Raw genomic sequence first — 19,738 nt, forward strand, 5'->3', positions numbered from 1 at the left:
CAGTCCTAAAACTAGCAATTCTTAAAATGTGGAAATGCTATAGACATTTCTTCTAAAGAGAAAACAAATAGAACCCTAAGAATTGGGAAAGAAAAATCAAAGTATCTTTATTTGCATAAGATATGACTGCATACCTTGAAAAACCAAGAGAATTAATGATAGAACAAACCCAAATAACAAAGGAATTCATCAGGAGAGCAGTATATAAAATTAACTGACAAAATCTATAGTCTTCCTGCTGCTGCTGCTGCTGCTAAGTCGCTTCAGTTGTGTTCGACTCTGTGCGACCCCATAGACGGCAGCCCACCAGGCTCCACCGTCCCTGGGATTCTCCAGGCAAGAACACTGGATAGTCTCCCTATATATATACAATAACCAATTAGAAGATATACTGGAAGAGAAAACTCCATTTACAATAGCAACAAACCCCAATAAAATACTAAAAAAAAGTACCCCCAAATGAGGAAAACTTTAAAATGCTGCTGAAAAATACAAGTGTAGAATTGAGCACATAGAAAATAACATTGGTTGTCTTTGAATAGAACACATCAATAACATAGAGATGATAAATCTCCCAAGTTAGAATACAAACTCTTCCAAATATGAACAAGCTTGTTTTAAGCTGAACAAATTGATTATCTAGTTTGTGGATTTTAAATATGCAAAATAGCTAAGCAAACTATTCAGAAAGAGCCAGACACAACTTAGCAACTAAACCGCCACCAAGAGAAAAGGAAGTAGCTCTGACTTACAGGTGTCTGTTTCTGAGTGGGAAAATAAAATTATGACTACAAAAAGTGGTAAAGAGTTTTGTGGAAAGTGGACGCTGGGAAAAGAGTTTTGTGCATGGTCAAGACTGACTAAGTTTAAAATAAAATTTAACTGTAAATGAATTTAAACGTAAGCTGAGCTTCTTAGGTGGTGCAGTGGTAAAGAATCCTCCTGCCAGTACAGTAGACGCAGAAGGCACGGTTCGATCCCTGAGTGGAGAGGATTCCCTGGAGAAGGAAATGATCACCCACTTCGGTATTCTTGCCTGGAAAATTCCATGGACAGAAAGGAGCCTGGTGGGCTACAGTCCATGGGTTCACAAAGAGTCGCACATGACAGAGCAAGTAAGAAGAGCATAACCACAACTAAGACTCGACACAGCCATAAAGAAATATGAACAAAATTGTTGGCACCTACAGTGCTGGTTTCAGATCACAAACTCCTGAGAGCAGGGGCCCAGGGCCATCGTCACCTGCTCTGTAGCAAGTGTGGCATGCTCAGTCGCTTCAGTTCTGTCCGACTCTTTGTGACTCCACGGACTGCAGCCCGCCAGGCTCCGCCGCCCCTGGGATTCTCCAGGCAAGAACACTGGAGTGGGTTGCCATTTTCTTCTCCAATGCGTGAAAGTGAAAAGTGAAAGCGAAGTCGCTCAGTCGTGTCCGACTCTTCGCGACCCCAAGGACTGCAGCCCACCAGGCTCCTCCGTCCATGGGATTCTCCAGGCAAGAACCCTGGAGCGGGGTGCCACTGCCTTCTCCAGGGGATCGTCCAGATTCAAGGACTGAACCGCATCCCGTGTGTCTCCTGTATTGCGGCCAACTCTTCGCCACTGAGCTACTCGGAAAGCCCCCGGAGCAAGTGCCTCCGCTCAGAAGCGCTCCTTCCGGTGGCGAGCCAACAGCCAGCCGGATGCGCCCGCGCCGCGGCCCGCCCGCGCCCGGTCGTGGGGCACTCGCCTCGTGCCAGCAGCTGTACATGATGTGGTAGACGGTGTCCGACGCCAGCTGGGGCCGGTAGAGCCGGTGGCCCTGGGAGACCTTCACGACCACCTGCGAGTTGTCGTACAAGTCGTAGGGCTGCTTCCCCAGGCTGAACACTTCCCACATCAGGATCCCTGCCCCGCGGCGAGGGCGGCCAGCCGACAGAGGAAAGAGAGCCCACGTCAGAATGTGCAGCGGGCTCTGGGTCAGAGCCCGGGTCCCTGGGGGATGAGTCCCAGCAAGAAGGGCGGGTTAGGGAGGACAGACTGGGCTAGCCCTTCCGGAGCCCCAGCTCTCTTATTCCTGCTCCCTGAGGCCCCGACGCCCATTCTTGCTGGGAAACGGGGAGCTCCCTGGGGCCAGGGCCCGTGGGCTGCTTCAGAGAGGCGGCGGCCCCGTCGGAGCCACGGTGACAGCCCCAGCTTCAACCCTTGGAGCGAGGGTGGAAGTCCCCGCCCTTTCTCTCTGCCTTGGCAATAATTTCCTGGCACTCACACATTACCTTTGGGTGGAAATTTAAGATAAAAGTCATGGACAACTTTCCGGCTTTTCTATTGCCTCAGTCCTCTGGAACAGTGGTTCTCCACCTTCTTGGCACCAGGGACCCATTTCGTGGAAGATAATTTTTCCCCGGGACCGGAGAGGGGGCAGGATGGTTTTGGGACGTTTCAAACGCATTACATTTACCATGCACTTTATTTCTAACCTAATGCTGCCACTGATCTGACAGGAGGCACCGGGTCTCTGCCGTAGAGGTTGGGGACCTTTGTTCTAAAATACTTTGTGGGTCAGGTGTCCTTTTGAGAATCTGCTTAAAACCATTGGCTTCCCCTCAAGACAGTGAATGCACAGAATTTTCTGACTCATTTTCTGGAAGTTCACAGAGTGTTTTCTGGAAGTATCCAGAGTATGGCAGACTCCAGATTAAGGAACTGAGCTCTGGTCATGGTGGGCAAGAGGGTGGCGTCTGGGGCCAGTCAGACATGGCTTTTGAGGCACAGGTTTGCCACTTACAAGGTGGGCAAGTTTCTTTGCCCTTCTCAGTTCTGCTTCCCAGTCTGTAATATGTGGATATTTGCATGTCACAAAGTTGTCATGAGGATTGAATAGGATGAAACACTTGGAGCACTTAAAGGACACTGGGGACATTTTAAGCTCTCTAAATGGTGGCCATTGTGCTGTCATACTAGCCATGCCAGAGAATTCCAGCAGTCAACCAACCTCAAAACCTTTAGAAAACCAGACATATGTAAGAAGGGAGAAAATTGTTCTAGAACCATAACTGAAGTACTAACTTCAAAACTTTGACTTTTAGGGCTACAGATTTTATGTAAAATATTTATAGTCAGGCATTATTACAGTTTGTGGGGACTGTGTGTGTGTGTTTTAAACATTCTAAAAGAACCATCCAAAAATTTGTTGACTCCTTCACAACTCTCTCCTTTGAAGCGGGTCCACTTATCTCATGAATAATATCATTGCTTAAAATGTCTGTGGGGCTTCTCTTTGATAATTGCTTTCAGAGGTTCTGGTTTCTTTGGAGTATCTTTACTAGGGTCAGATTATTTAAGAATGAATTTAGTTTTTGGAAACAGCCAGAAAATATTTGCAGCCAAATTCTGGCACATAAAAGATAAGCAATTGACCTGGGTAATACAATTTTTGGTCAAAAAGCAGTTGTGACTATTACAAATTCTGATATTTTTTTCTGAGTAAGAAATTTTTATTAACTTGAAAACAAAGTATTTGCAGAGTGTTATGGGTATGCAAACTAACCTGATTAATTGCCCTTTACAGTCCGGAAATATCTTTGTACTGTATTCACTCAGGGCTCTGGGGCCACCTTTAAGGGGCAGAGTAGTGGCTTGGCTGCCTGGGGTCTAAACTCCTTCTTGGTCTACTGGAGACATTCTGATTTCATCTATTTGTACACTGGGACTTTGACTAAGATATATTTTAAATAAAACAATTTTCTGATAGTTGGAGTGGGGCAGGCCTGGATTCTTATTTTTTTTATATAAATTTTATAAGGCATATGAATTGGTACAAAGAAATTGAAACTAATTTTGACAAGTTCATCAGCACAAAATTACATCAAGTATTCACTAAAATGCTCTTCATAGTTTTTCCTTTTTCTGTATATTTCTTGGAATTTTTTTTAAAATGAACAATGTCACTTTTATAAAAGGAAGAATTATTTTAAATAATTATCACATAGAAAAATAAATGGCTAACTAAATTTTCCTTTGTTCAGACAGTCTCAGTTGTCATGTAGAAAGTCAAATTATACTTATGGACTGAGACAGGCATGAAATAGTTCTCAGTTGTATTTAACATATTCCATAACCTTATGATAATTTGTAATACTTATCCTGGGCCCATCTGACAGTGATTTTAAACAAGCCTGACATTCCTACTGATGTGGAAAAATACCAGAATATCTACAGAAGTACAATTTAAGAATTATCTCTGTTTTCTAATTGCTGCTGCTGTTTATTCGCTAAGTCATGTCCAACTCTTTGCGACCCCATGGACGGTAGCCCGCTAGACTCCTCTGTCCAAGGGATTTCCCAGGAAAGAATATTGGATTGGGTTGCCATTTCCTCCTCCAGGGGCTCTTCCTGACCCAGGGATCAAACCTGTGTCTCCTGTTTGGCAGGCAGATTCTTTACCACTGAGCCACCAGGGAAGCAATTTTTTTTTCTTTTTTTTTTTTCAGGGAAGCAATTTTGTAATTATGTTTATTTAATTTCAGTGCAGATCTTTTAATAAAATAGGGAAGGCCACATAGTAAGTTTGCTAGGTTTGAGGGTCACGCAGTCTCTGTGGCAGTTACTGCTGCAAGCACAAAATCAACCACAGACGATACATAAACCGTATGTACAGAGGACATGGCAGCACTCCAGTAAAACTTCGCCTGTAGAAACAGGCCACTGGAATTGGTTCTGTGTCATGGTTTGCTGACCCCTGATCTAAATGATGACTTTTAACAAAGACACTAGCTGAAATTGGGATGGGCCAAAGAAAGTGCTAACTCATGTTTGGCGTTTACACCAGGCATGCGCCCCCAAATTGGTCAACTCAGAATAATGGTTATCATGCCACTTTCATGCACAAAGCTGATGACTTCGTTTTAAGCCCTTCAACGTTTTATACCTCATGCAAACTGGGTTTTAGTTTTCAGTGACTCCTTTTTGAAAACAAAATCTTCAATGCAAAAAGCTTTTAGCCCTTTTGATTTTTATGAGGAGGTGTTAGCAACACACCAATTATACAGTAAGTGGCAGACATCTAACACCAACCCAAGAAAGGGTCACTATCATCGTCTTCAATCCCTTGCTTATCTCTGGGTATACAGGTAATTTTGTAAGTGCTCAGAGGGTTTGCTGAAAATGGATGTTGCTGCTCTGTGGTTTCCTGTTGTGGAAGCCAGCTTGTGAAAGGGGTCTCATGTGGCCACATTCTTACCGAACGCCCATACGTCTGACTTGCTGCTGTATTTGAAGTAGTGAAACACCTCTGGGGCTGACCACTTGACTGGAAACTTTGTTCCTACGGAACTGACATACTGGTCATCAAGAACATACCTGCAGGGGAAAACATCAACACAGCCTTTACACCACTTGGCTGTATCAAGTGGGAAGCCCTCTGCTGGCCGATGCAGGGCTTGCAGCCATCCAGTCTCAGCTGCGGGCTTCGATTTTCTGAATCTTTCAGTTTTTGAGCTTAGCTAGAGGCTGCTTATGACTTGTAAGCATTTTTAAAAAATGATCTCTAGTTTTGAAAACACCAAAATATGAATGCAAAGTATTTTGTAAATATAAAATATTTTTTAAAAAACATAAAAGTGAAATCACTCTGAATCCCACCCCAAGGATAGTCATGCTACCACTTAAGATACATTTTTGCTTGTACTTTCCAATCTTTTTTTATATATAATTTGAACAAAATTGGGTTTCTGTTGTATTGAGGTTTGCTTTTATTTTTCCTTTAATGACATATCAAGAACATTTTCCCCATGGTTACGTTTTCTTGTGCAGCATCATGTTTAATGGCTGAATAGTCTTCCCTCTTATGGATTAATGTAATTTGTTTAACTGTGTAAGTTGCTTCTAATCTGCTGTTGTAAGCAATGATGGACAACAATATCTTATGAAGATATCAAGATGATAAAAATATATGTTCAAGGATATGCAGTACACTTTTGTTTATAATATTTAGGGGTTCCAGAAGAGGAGCAGCTTTTCATAATGAATTTTGAAGAAAACTTAAAAAAAAAAAACAGGTCTCCCTATAGTGTTTTTAGGGACATGTTTGCTAAATATAGGGCTGGCTTTGATCAACTCTTCAGATCTTTTTGAAATTATATTATCCCTCCTCAGAATTACATGTGTTTATGTTGAATTGGCGCAACTTTATGGCTGTATTTTGTCTCAATGACAGGGACATCTGCTTGCCCTCTAGACTCAACTGTGGGCATTTTGAGGGCAGGGATTAACCCATTTATATCAGTATCTCCCACAGGGCCTAGGCATTAGGCACTCAATAAATGTTTGTTGAATGGAAAGGCTACCAGATATGTCTTCATTTCCTGTATAAAACCATGAAAATTGGCTCTGAGGCTTAAATAGTAAGAGATTCAGAATTCAGGAAATGGAAGATTCTTCTTAAACGGCTATCACAATCAAACTAATTTTTCAAATCCTAAAGTGTTGCTAGAATGCCAAGAGAATCTGAGTCTACTGCCTTACCTGATGCTACAGAAAATTTAATAAATGACAGGAAAAATTTTCCTAGTGTTAATGCTGTGCCCATTTGAACATATAGTATTAAGAAAAAACCAGAACCGGCTAAAGGAGAAACACACACACGCACACATTCTCTCTCCAGCCCACCTCCGCCCCAATCAAGGCTTTTTAAACTTTTCTGGTTTTTTTCCTGGCTGTAACAGGTTATATATGAATATTTAAGATCTTTTGTGGATTTATTTACATTTAGAAAATATTTATCAAGGTTTTGAAAGAATTAAGAGAGCCTTGGGATAATTTCTGAAGAACAATCCTATTTTTATCAGTGAAGAAAATGAGTGTTCGGGGTAGTGTGAGTGAGGAGATCCAGGTTTCTAAGCCCCCAATCCAGAGCATGTTTTGTATCCCCGTTTAGATGTGAATGGAAATCCTTCTTTCATTGATTGCCCTTTTGGAACTGGCTTACCTCGTCATCCCGAAGTCAGAAACCTTCACAGAGAGATCACTGTCTACCAAGCAGTTCCGAGCAGCCTTTAGAGGGAAAACAAAATTTGAAATGACCAAGGATCCCCTGTCATCAAAATCACACATTTTCCTTCTCTTTGGGACATTTGTCAGCAAAATCTAAGATATCACAACCCCAAATGCTGTATTTAAAAGGAAATATCTAGAGTATAGATGTTGTCTTTTTTCCTTTGCAATTTTCAATCTTTCAAAATGACAATGTGCTCACAGAAGTATCTTCCCTCAAGCATCCATCCTTGTCAAACAGTATGAGAGGTATTAGACAAGAAACACAGAACCTGAGCTCATCAACAAGAAGGGAAAAATCACCTCTAGGGGTTCCCTCTCCATTGCTAGGACCCTGTGTGTTAACAGGCGCTTTGAAGGTGTAAATGCGGCACTGAGAATCCTGAATGCGCTGGCCTAGCATGCGTGGCACGTTTGCTGTTTAGCACCAGAAAATCTCTAAAGATCAATCAATACCAGTGCAAATCAAGCAGAATACTCTCCACATCCACCCTGACTCAAAGATGCACGCGTTTCACTTCTTGTATTTTCAGGTATTGTATTAAATGATTGCTTTAGCACTAAATCCTTCCTGGAGTAAAGGTTAGCTTGGGTTAAATGGTTCTGGGAAACACTAAATTGACCAAAGTCTTTCCTTTGCATCTGTTTTCCATTATACCACGACCTAACTACATAGACCTTGATGGCTTCTTTAGAAATTCTTTTTATACTTGAAGTGTTTTATTTTGAATTGTGGTTTTTATCACAAAAGTGTCATGTGCTTAAGCAAATGAGCAAAATATTGGTTGATCAAAAAGTTCATTTGGGGTTTTTTTGTAACATCTTATGGAAAAACCCAAATGAACTTTTTGGCCAATGCAGTGTAACTGAAGATGCTCTCTTTGCCATCCCTCCCAATGGCCCCGTTGCTGGAGACGGGAGCTGGAGATGGCTTTCTTTCCTTACCAAGTCCCGATGTATGAATTGGTGGCTCTCCAAGAAGGCCATGCCTTCACAAACATCATAGCACATTTCTAAGAGCTGGGAGGGTTCAAGTCTTTTTCCATGACTCTTCAGGTAACTCAGCAAGCAGCCATTGGTTATATATTCAGTCACTATGTATATAGGGTATCTCTTTGAACACACTCCATAGAATTTCACCAGCTTGGGATGGTTAAGTTTCCTGGAAGCAACAGATATTCAAAGTTCAATACTGAATTTCCATACTCCATTTTCCAGATGTCCTGAAAAAGAATCACTGTCAGATTTTTGTTTGTTTTAATTTCTGCCCTTATACTGGAACAGAAGAGAGGGGTAAGTTTAGGATCTGATTCTGGGAGCATTAGCCTTTGGAGGCAGAAAAATGCTGCTTCCTATTGGATGCTGACAGCCTCAGCATCCATCCATCTTGTTCAGCTTTCCTGCAGAGAATCAGGGAAGCAGTGGTCTGTCTATTACCTCAGAAATCCTGCTTAGTCTTGTAGCATCTTGAGAACTTCTATGACTGATTTGGAGGAAGCTATATCCTAAGAGCAGTCACTTCCATTTTAAAGCATCTAACTGATGTCTAAACATTTCATTAAAAAAAATAGAATATGAAGGTAAAAGGAAAATGGTTGTCATATTAGAGAAGTGAGATTAGTTGTGATTTTCCTTTCTTTTAAAAAAGCTTCATTTTGAGTTATTATGTCATTTTTTGTTAATAGATTTAGAAAATAGTAACTACATGACATGGGCTTCCCAGGTGACTCAGTGGTAAAGAGATCCGCCTGCCAAGCAGGAAACATGGGTTCCATCCCTGGGTCAGGAAGATCCCCTGGAGGAGGGCATGGCAACCCACTCCAGTTTTCTTGCCTGGAGAATCCCATGGACAGAGGAGCCTGGTGGGCTACAGTCCATGGAGTCACAAAAGAGTCGAACATGACTTAGCAGCTAAACAACGACCAGAACCACAAGACATAGCATTTCTAGTAGGTCCCCACAGCTATTACGATGTTCATCAATTAGTCCTTATGTAACTGACCTACTTTTGTCAATTAACAGGATGATTCTGTTTTTCTTTTCCATTATGGTTTATTACAGGATATAGAATATAGCTCCCTGTGCTATACAGTAGGACCTTGTTGCTTATCCATTCTGTATGTGATAATTTGCATCTGCATTTGCATTTTGCACCCCAAACTCCCACTCCATCCCTCCCACTTCCCCTCCCCCGGCAGTCACAAGTCTGTTCTGTATGTCTGTGAGTCTGTTTCTTTTTCACAGATAAGTTCATTTGAGTCACATTTTAGATTCCGCATATAAGTGATATATGATATTTGTCTTTTTGTGTCTTCACTTAATATGCTAATATCTAGGTCTATCCATATTGCTGCAAATGACATTTTTCATTTTTATGGCTAATATTCCATTATATATTCATGATATGTGGACTCTTGATTCAGGCCTTACAGATGTTAGGGACAGTCCTGTTAGCATGAATGTCCTCGCATGATGAGGGCTAAACAACAATTCCTCAGAAGAAACTTACGTCATGGTCTGGGCCTCCTGGAAGAATTCATCTTCTGACATGGAGCCCTCCTTGATCATCTTAATGGCAACATCATACTGCCCCTTCCACTTGCCCAGATGGACCACTCCAAACTGGCCACTTCCCAGCTCCTTCAACAGGGTAATCTCTTCACGTTTCAGTTCCCAGATTCCTAATAAAGCAAGACAGGCACTCTTTAGGATAAGAATAGAAGGGTTTGAGGCTAACAGCTTTTCAAGTGACTTCCTCTCCAGTGAGACTTTAATATTGATGACATGAAGAACAGCAAGCCTTTTTTAAAAAGTTGGTCACTTAAAACTGTTAGTTCTGTGATCTTATGACCTGTTAAACCACGTGACAATGCCACCAGAACAGTATTGTTCCTGAAGTAGCTTCAATTAGTGACAAGAAAGATTAGAGTTAAAAAACCTTTACCAACCAGAGGTATGTTGGAAAGACTTGATGTGTTTAATGCTCTTAGCTTGGTGAAATAACATTACATTTTCTTATAAAACAAGTTAAACTCTGATCTGGGAGGGTGTCGTTATTGTAAATTTACTGGGGAAAAAAAAGGAAGACAGGAAGCAGATCCCTGTTCAGATAGTGCTAGGGAGGGCCTCAGCTCTAATATATTCCTTAATTTTCTTGAACAAACTAAAATCGTTTCTATCCTCCCAACCTAATTTTGTAATCTCCCTAGCATACCAGAAAGATGGATCTACTGCCTGTCCTTTCTTATTCTGGGAGTCTGAGCCTGATCATGGGGCTAGTTTGCAACCTTGTGTACTTACGATAATGACACTCTCCCAGATCAGAGTTTTATTTGCTTTATAAGAAAATGTTATTTTACCAAGCTAAGGGTACTAAGCACACTAAGGATTCTTTACTGCTGAGCCACCAGATATATAATATATAAAAATGTATGCCAGTGTATGTATACATACATATATATTTTTTAAAACCAAAAAAGATAGGAGTTTAGGAGCACAAGGGCATGTCCTTACCGCTTCCCAAGGACACAGAGATGGGAACCTTATTGGCCTTGGTCGACACAGGGTGGCGGAGTCGTGTGATCATGCCTGCAGTGAAATCAGCAACATTATCATCACATGATCACATTGTATCACATCACATTACATTACATTGGTTTACATCTCTGCTTCTGCTGTCTCTAGAGGAGCTAAAAAAGCACAGAGTTCAGGATGTTCTCCTGCAGAATCTATTCTGACCATATTCGTCCTGTAAAATTAATTTGCTGGACTTGACTAATTAGTTCTATATAAAGCAAAAATTAAAAGTGTAAAACTACTTTATGTGATCTTTAAAAATCTCATCAAAATTAGTTTCTTGATGGAATCTATTTTAAAATTTTTCCCATTTTTGCTAACTTTTTTCCTTTTTGATTATTGTGTTATTAGCTAGCCATCCGGAGAAGGCAATGGCACCCCACTTCAGTACTCTTGCCTGGCAAATCCCATGGACGGAGGAGCGGCTGTGGTCCATGGGGTCGCTAAGAGTCGGACACGACTGAGCGACTTCACTTTCCCTTTTCACTTTCATGCATTGGAGAAGGAAATGGCAACCCACTCCAGTGTTCTTGCCTGGAGAATCCCAGGGACGGGGGAGCCTGGTGGGCTGCCATCTATGGGGTCGCACAGAGTCGGCCACGACTGAAGTGACTTAGCAGCAGCAGCAGCAGCACAGTGGATTTACAATACTATATTAGTTTGGGGTGTACAACATAGTGATTCAATATTTTTATAGATTATACTCCATTTAAAGGTATTAGAAAATAATGGCTATATTTCCCTGTGCTGTATAATATATCCTTATAACTTGTTTATTTTATACATAGTGGTTTGTATCATTTAATCCCCTACCCCTGTCTTGCCCTTTCCCCATCTCTCCCCCAGTAACCACTAGTTTGTTCTCTATATCTGTGAGTATGGTTAGTTATATTCATACATTTGTTTTATTTTTTAGATTCCACATATGTGATAACAAAGTGTTTGTCTTTCTTTGTATGACATTTCATTGAACATAAACCTTCTAGTCCCCCGACTTGTTGCAAATGATAGAATTTCATTCTCTTTATGACTGAGTAATATTCCATTGTATATATGTACCACATCTTCTTTCAGAGAAGGAAATGGCAATCCACTCCAGGACTGTTGCCTGGAAAATCCCATGGACAGAGGAGCCTGGAAGGCTACAGTCCATGCGGTCGCAAAGAGTTGGACATGACTGAGCGACTTCACTTTCACCACATCTTCTTTATCTGTTCATCTGTGGATGGATACTTAGGTTGCTTCCATATCTCGGCTATTGTACATACTGTGTCTATGAACATGGGGTTCATATATCTTTTCAAGTGAATGTTTTTATTTTCTTTGGATATATACCCAGGAATGGAATTCCTGGATCATTTGGCAATTTCTATATATATATTTCAGCAGACACTCAGGCAAAATTAAAAAGAGTGATAGTACCCAGGGTCAGTGAGAATGAAGTGTTGCTCTTGGAGGGAGTGTACATTTCTGAAAAGCATTCGACAGTGCCTCAATTTAAAATGTTCTTAACCATTATCTCAAATTCTTTTAGGGTGTTTGGCTACAGAAACACCCATACAGGTGCACAAAGCTATATTTACTGAAACAGCCAGTATTATGGGAAAATATTGTATATACTCCAACTGCTTATCAGTACAGGATTAGGTGAAAAATTATGGAGTAATTCTACACTAGAATTCTCTTTTAACAGAACAGGCTCAACTGTATACATGTGCATGGAAAGACCTCTAAGATGCTGAGTAAAGAAAGTAAGCTAAAAAGTAGTATGTGTAGAATTGGAGAAGGAAATGGCACCCCACTCCAGTGTTCTTGCCTGGAGAATCCCATGGACAGAGGAGCCTGGTGGGCTGCAGTCCATGGGGTCGCTAAGAGTCGGACACGACTGAGCGACTTCACTTTCACTTTTCACTTTCCTGCATTGGAGAAGGAAATGGCAACCCACTCCAGTGTTCTTGCCTGGAGAATCCCAGGGACGGGGGAGCCTGGTGGGCTGCCGTCTATGGGGTCACACAGAGTCGGACACGACTGAAGTGACTTAGCAGCAGCAGCAGTATGTGTAGATGTCTGTAAACATATAATGTGTATACATACACACATATATAATATATATACATATATAATGGATGTTAGTATCAGCGTAGAAAAAAAATTCTTTCAGAATAGACACTGACTTGTTCATGGAGGTTATGTCTCCAGTGATGCACACTTCTATATTATTTGAAGTTTGCAATCATCTTCTATAGGCAGAAAAAAAAAACCTGCAAATATTTTAAAAGGGAATCTCTACTTCTAAGTCACCGAACTCACTGAGCTTCGTTTTTTTCTGGCATTGTAGAGTGTATAATGTTATATTCCAGGAAATGTGGGTTAAAAACCACACAGCAGGGCTTCCCTGGTGGCTCAGTGGTAAAGAATCCACCTGTCAACGCTGGAGACACGAGTTCAATCCCTGATCCAGGAGGATCCCACATGTCGCAGAGCAACTAAGCCTGTGCCCCACAATTACTGAGCCTGTGCTCTAGAGCCCAGGAGCCACAACTGCTGAGCCCAAGTGCCACGGCTACTGAAGCCTGTACACCCTAGAGCCCATGCTCCACAAGAGAGGCCACTGCAGTGAGAAGCCCACGCACTGCACCTAGAGAAAGCCAGCGCAGCGACAAAGACCCAGCAGAGACCGAAATAAAGGAAGAAATAAAATTGTGTGTGTGCAAATATATACACACATACACACAAAACCCCACACAGCATGCAGAGGGCTTGTGAGCATTTTTTCCTTACTTTTATGGTTCCTTATATGATTGAGAGTATTGGGGGAGGGGGAGGGATAAATTAGGAGTTTGAATTTAGCAGATACACACTGCTGCTGCTGCTGCTAAGTCGCTTCAGTCATGTCCAACTCTGTACGACCCCATAGACAGCAGCCCATTAGGCTCCACCATCCCTGGGATTCTCCAGGCAAGAACACTGGAGTGGGTTGCCATTTCCTTCTCCAATGCATGAAAGAGATAAGTGAAAGTGAAGTCACTCAGTCATGTCTGCCTCTTAGGGACCCCATCGACTGCAGCCCACCAGGCTCCTCCATCCATGGGATTTTCCAGGCAAGAGTACTGGAGTGGGGTGCCATTGCCTTCTCCAAGATACACACTACTACATGTACAACAAACAAGGTCCTACTGGATAGCACAGAGAACTATATTCAGTATCTTATAATAACCTAAACTGGGAAGAATCTGAAAAAGAAAATATATATATATATATATATATATATATATATAACTGAATCACTTTGCTGTACACCTGAAACACTGTAAATCAACTATTCTTCAATTTTATTTTATTTTTTTCTTATTTATTTATTTATTATTTTTTTTTATTTTACAATTTTAAAAAAGAGAATTTGGAGGGTCGGTAATATCCAAGAAAATTTATATTCATCAACATAAGAGAAAAACTGAACCAAGTTACCTGCTGAATTGTGTTGATGATAGTGAATAAGCTTTGGAATGGAATCAAAACAGTAGTTCTCTGCCAGGTACAATTTGTTCTCAGCATTTGTATGCACATGGTAATGTTTGACAGTTCCTTTTTTATCACTGGTAAGGAAGAAAGAATGTTAGAATGTTTTAAATCAACAACTGAAGCTTGATTAAATAATGATTAAATCATTGTCTTTAAATCTTTGTCTTTGCAAATTTTGGAGAGGGAAGTCAGAGACGGTTTCTCAGTCTCGACATCTGGTGTTTTTTCTGGAGGTATACATGACAAGCCATAATTATGTAAGAGAGCTCCTCTCTAAACTCAGCAGATCCTTTGTGCTCATACAGAATTCACCTATCATAAAACTCCTCCTTTCTGTACGGTTCTTCCCTTAGTAAGTATGAAGCAGCCATCTTCCTTTGATGATTGAGAATCCTGCAGTTTTTAGGATCATTATCCTGAAATATCAACTCTCTTTTAGGATAATAATGGAGATTAAAATGTGGGAAGAAATGGTCATTAGGCTGTGGGTGGAGGCTCTTTTGGGAGTGGAGCGTACAGGATGGAGTGGGTGGGAACAGCCTTTAATTCCTCTTGTGAACTTGTACCTTTTCCACATAAAACATTCTTTTTCTTTTGCTCTACTTGTAGAAAATAGTGGTGAATTGATGCATGTTGATTTAGGCTAACCAGCAATGATGTGCCTATCTTAGATTTTAGAGTATGGCATGGCAGTCCAGGCTTCCCTGGTGGCTCAGACAGTAAAGAATCCACCTGCAATGCAGGAGATGCCGGAGACAAGGGTTCAATCCCTGGGTTGGGAATATCCCCTGGAGAAAGGGAGGGCTACCACTTCAGTATTCGGGAGAATCCCATGAACAAAGGAGTCTGGCAGGCTACAGTCCGTGGCGTTGCAAACAGTCGGACATGACTGACTAAGCGTGTGCGTGCACACACACGCACACACACACACACAGCAGTCTAGAACTGGGTTTTGAGTAGAGTTCTGTTGCTGGCTAGTTACCTCATCCAGTTATTACAAAGTTCAGATGAGATTATGACCATATCAGTTTGCACTATACTTGGCACATAAGAAACTATTAATATATTCTTATTGCTATAATACCACCGTTACTAAAATTGTAATTATAAAAAGAGAAAGGATGCTTTCTTGTTGCAAATGGCTCATCGGCTCTTGGTCTTAGAATAAAATTCAGCCCACTGATGGTGTTTTGTAAAAGAAGCCTTCTGTAGTCATTCACTGGGATTCTTTTCATTTGATTCCTCATCTGTTTGCTGATTTTTTTCTCCCTGGCCACCTTCAAAAATGAATCTGGTGTCAAGAAGCTTAACTAAGAGGACTTCTGACATCAGATTTGGCTGAAACTGGAGGACCTGAGGGCCACAGAGATTTTGATATTCAGTGATCCAAGCCTTCTCTGCCTTCTTACTGGGCTGGCTTTAGTCACCACCCACATTTGCAACCTTGTGCATGAGATGCACCGGGAATGTGGCTTCTAGCATTGAAAGATGTCATGCGGATGTTTATGGTGCGTGCTGTTATCTGAAATTGGAAGTAGGCACTCTGTGAAAACATTCCTGAAGTAAAATAACTTTTACATTAATTATTTTTAAAATACATATATGCAACACGAGACAGGGCATATCGAGAAACCACCAAGGCCCTTCATTCATTCAAGGTCATTCAATCCAACTGTTAAGAGAGGGTCGCATACGTAGACTTTTTTTTTTTCAAATGGTTCTAATCACGGTCTGACCAGATTTCAGCGAAGACACAGGGATATGGTTGAGAGAACATGAACATGCACTCAGCTGTTGAAGGTCTGGCTTCAAGTGGGTCATTTATTAGTTTTGAGGGTGGGTCTTTGTCAGCTCTGTTTGAACCACAATCCTCTCATGTAAAATGGTGCAAGTAAAAACAGCTTTCCCGTTTGCGTCACAGGATGTTTAGAAGGAACAAAAAGGCTAACAACCAATGGGAAAGTGGCTTATAATACTCTGGAGGGGGATCCTGATGTTGCTGATGACAGCTTCCTTGAGATGACTTTGGGGGCCTTATATACACCTAAGTGTTGGGATGGAAGTAGTGAGGCAGCTCATATTACTTTTTCCAAACAACAGCCCTCCAAGCTCCTCTGTCCATGGGATTCTCCAGGCAAGAATACTGGAGTGGGTTGCCATTTCCTTCTCCAACAACAATAATAGTGAACACTTATTACTATGTGCCAGGCACTGTTCTGCTCCAGTATGTCAATTAACCCATTTCACCCATAGAACATAATAATTGTTATTATGTCCACTTTTCAAATGAGGAAGTTGAGGCACAGAAATTAAGTAACTTGCTTAATGTCATGATGTTTTGGAATGGCAGAGTCAGGATTTGGACTCAGAGGTGCAGCTTCACACCGGAACTCAACCCAACCAATAGGACAGCATCCTAGAGAGAAGCCATCGGCGAAAACACTGCTACACGGAATCAACCTCCTGCTCCCACTGGGAAGACTTACTGAAAACCAGACGTTGGGGTAGGTTTCTCAGTTCAGCTGGTGGCTAGAACCAAGAGTGGAGAGGTGCCATTGCTATTTTTCTCTCTTGCTAGGCTCAGGATGAATCAAGGGGGAGTAATACAGGATTCCTTTAACAAGCGTTTCCTGAGGCAGTCCATATACTGGGCAATACTCTGCTGCCTGCAATGGGTAGGAGCGAATCACCTAGAAAACAGCCTCTTGAAAGTAGTGGGGGTGGGGGAAGGCAACTACAAATGGTCACATTCAACAGAAATACTTTGATTCCAAATTCCAGAGTTGAAAGATGGGGTCTTATCGCAAAATGTGACCGAATGACCAGGATATTCAAAGAACATACACAAGAAGATAAAAAAAGAAATCCACATCGTACTTACTTCATAGCCTTACTAAACAAGGACACTGTGTACATTCCCGCCTGGCTGGAGTTTCTAACCATAAATGCTCCTTCTTTCCCCTAAAGAGAAAGGCAGATATGGAAGGGACAGAAAACATTTTCATTATTCTTGAAAATGACTTGTGCTGGTAGGTGGTAGGAAAATAGATCTTTTAAATGTCATTAACAGCACAGATTGCCCACTAGTTGGCGCAGAAAGAACTCCCAGTTTAGCTTCCCTCTTTCCCTCATTCATTGTCTTTATAGGTTTACCCTATGTGCCTCAACTCTTCCTCTCCAGTTAATTTTTAACCTGTGATAGTTTTCCCTGTTTGGTGTTTGTGCAAGCCTAACATTTTAATCTTTCAGAAATAAAATTTAAAGCTGGCTATCCAGATGGTAAAGAATCTGCTTGCAATGCAGGAGACCTGAGTTTGATCCCGGGGTTGGAAAGATCCCCTGGAGAAGGAAATGGCAACCCACTCCACTATTCTTGTCTGGAATTCCACGGATAGACCATGGGGTCGCAAAGAGTCAGACATGACTGAGTGACTAACACTTCTATCCCCATATCTTGCCCCTGGAACGTTTTAGAAAACCAAAGATGCAGAACAAATCATTTGTTAAATTTCTGCTCAACCTGCCTTGCTTAATGTGCTGATTCTAAGCAAGTTTAGATTGAGACAAAGTGGATTTTAAAACCGTGAATGTGAAAAAATACTGAGTTAGATAATGGTCACCACCTTCTCGTTATTACCCCTCAAAGAAATAATTGGTGTGCTGTGTTAGGTTGAACTATAGCAAAGTGTCATTTCTGTAGGTCAAAAGAGTTTGCCACTGGTAAGTCCATTACCAACTAGTAACAAAATCCGATCGATTTACTCCCCATTATATCTGCTGTACTCTGGTTTAGGTGCTCATGGTTTTTGTGACAGAATTGAAGTGTGAGGTAGAGATGGCCCCCAGTAAGTCTTCTCTTTGTATACTCCTGCTCTGGGCAGTCCCCTCCCACATTGAGTCTGGGCTGGGCCATGTGATTTGCTTTGGCCAGTGGGACATTAGCAAACATGAGAAAAGCTGAGACTCCATAATCACTTGCCCTGAACTGTGAGGCTTGGCCTCGTCAACCACTGCCTTGAGATCACCATGCTGTGAGGAAGCCCAAGTTAGCCACATGGAGATGGAACACGGCACTCACCCTGGTTGACCACCCCAGCTAACCCCACTGTCAGTCAGTCCACCAGCTAAAGGCAGCCACATGAGTGAAGCTAAGCAAAACCTGCAGAAAAACTGCTGGCCCAGCTGCCTCACAGAATGGTGAGGAATCATACATCTTATTTCCAGCTACTAAATGTTTGAATGGTTTATTATAGAGCAAAGGGAATAGAGGGAGGCTAGATGTGAAGGGCCTGGTAACCCATAAGCCAAACAATTAGCACTATGATGTCTGGACTGTATAATTACCAATAGGGCTTCTGTGAGCAGTGCGTTACCCTCTGAGCCCAACAACAGAAAGACGTTCTTAGAGGCTATTTTAAAGATGAAACTACTCACCTTTTGTCTCAGTAACTGCTCAGATTGTGACCTGGAGATGTTACCTGCAAACCAGCTGCAATAGAAAAGAATTCCATTTTGCAAATGAGTAGTTTTTAATTGCATAACTTGTCACTTAATTTTCTCATCGGTAAAATGAAGCATTGGCTTAGATCAGGGGTTTCCAAACTTGGCTGCTGAAGAGAATCAGTTGAAGAGCTATTTTAAAAACTCAGATTCCTGAGTCTCTACCAGCCAGTTGTGATTCTGGGGGTGGGGCCTACATATCTTTCCTGATTGTTTCCCCAAGGCACACCTCTCACCCTGCTTTGGAATCTAGAAATGATGGAGACAGAGACTGTCTGTATGGTCACAGCTGGGCTTTCTGAATCAAAGGAAGCCTTCCAATTCATCTAAATACTAAAATCCATGATGAGAGGTTCACTCCCATTGGTTTACATCTTTGTCAGTTGTTAAAGTACAATTATCTTTGGATAATTTTTGTGCTAGTCTTTCCCAGTCATTTTTATCTTGGTTTGAATGATTCCTGCAGGTGCCTTCTGGAGGGTAAATGTAGGGGAAGTAGAGGCGGTGACATGTACTTTGAAAAAGCTCTCACTACACTTGTAGCCAATGAAACAAGAACAGAATTCATACAAAAACAAAGCTAGTAATATGTGTTCTCCTAGTGTCCAGCTGACTTAGTCACTCTCAGGTAGCAGGTGTCTGAGAGATGCACTGTGCCTTATTATTCCCACTTCTCCTTAATGCCAACCTCTTAAGACCCTAGTGACTCAGATGCTAAAGAATCTGCCTGAAATGCGGGAGACCTGGGTTCAGTCCCCAGGTCAAGACGATGCCCTGGAGAAGGGAATGGCAACCCACTCCAGTATTCTTGCCTGGGAAATTCCATGGACAGAGGAGCCTGGCGGGTCCAGTCCATGGGCTCACAAACAGTCGGACAGGACTGAGCAACTACACTACAGCTAAGTCCAGGAGATGATTATTTGTGCCTAATTGTTGTCCAATGATAGAATCTTAGATTTTGAAAAGGACCTTAACAGCCACTTAAGACCACTCTGTCTCTGTGAATTGAGGTGAGCACACATTCTTACTTGCCCAGAGGAGTCCACTTTATGTCTGTATGGCCCTGTGTCTTTGTCCTATGTCCAGGTGTAACATTGAACAGTACATTCT

General features: G+C 41.7%; 1 protein-coding gene across 4 annotated transcripts in view; it reads right to left on the reverse strand.

The window, feature by feature from the left end:
* BMX (BMX non-receptor tyrosine kinase) overlaps positions 1 to 19,738 on the reverse strand; it is a 46,171-nt gene that overhangs the window by 1,414 nt on the left and 25,019 nt on the right. For 3 of the 4 annotated variants that reach the window (XM_040266578.1, XM_040266577.1, XM_040266579.1), the window contains exons 10-18: positions 18,563 to 18,617; positions 17,010 to 17,089; positions 14,075 to 14,202; positions 10,544 to 10,618; positions 9,540 to 9,711; positions 7,976 to 8,192; positions 6,966 to 7,030; positions 5,220 to 5,338; positions 1,728 to 1,885 (exon numbers count right to left, since the gene is read on the reverse strand). In XM_040266578.1, coding sequence (XP_040122512.1) covers positions 1,728 to 1,885; positions 5,220 to 5,338; positions 6,966 to 7,030; positions 7,976 to 8,192; positions 9,540 to 9,711; positions 10,544 to 10,618; positions 14,075 to 14,202; positions 17,010 to 17,089; positions 18,563 to 18,617 — 1,069 coding nt within the window. The remainder of the gene's footprint in view (positions 1 to 1,727; positions 1,886 to 5,219; positions 5,339 to 6,965; positions 7,031 to 7,975; positions 8,193 to 9,539; positions 9,712 to 10,543; positions 10,619 to 14,074; positions 14,203 to 17,009; positions 17,090 to 18,562; positions 18,618 to 19,738) is intronic. The other variant, XM_040266580.1, reaches the window with a different exon arrangement.

The sequence above is a fragment of the Oryx dammah genome, unplaced genomic scaffold, assembly GCF_014754425.2.
Source record: "Oryx dammah isolate SB20612 unplaced genomic scaffold, SCBI_Odam_1.1 HiC_scaffold_23, whole genome shotgun sequence".
Taxonomy (NCBI): Eukaryota; Metazoa; Chordata; class Mammalia; order Artiodactyla; family Bovidae; genus Oryx; species Oryx dammah.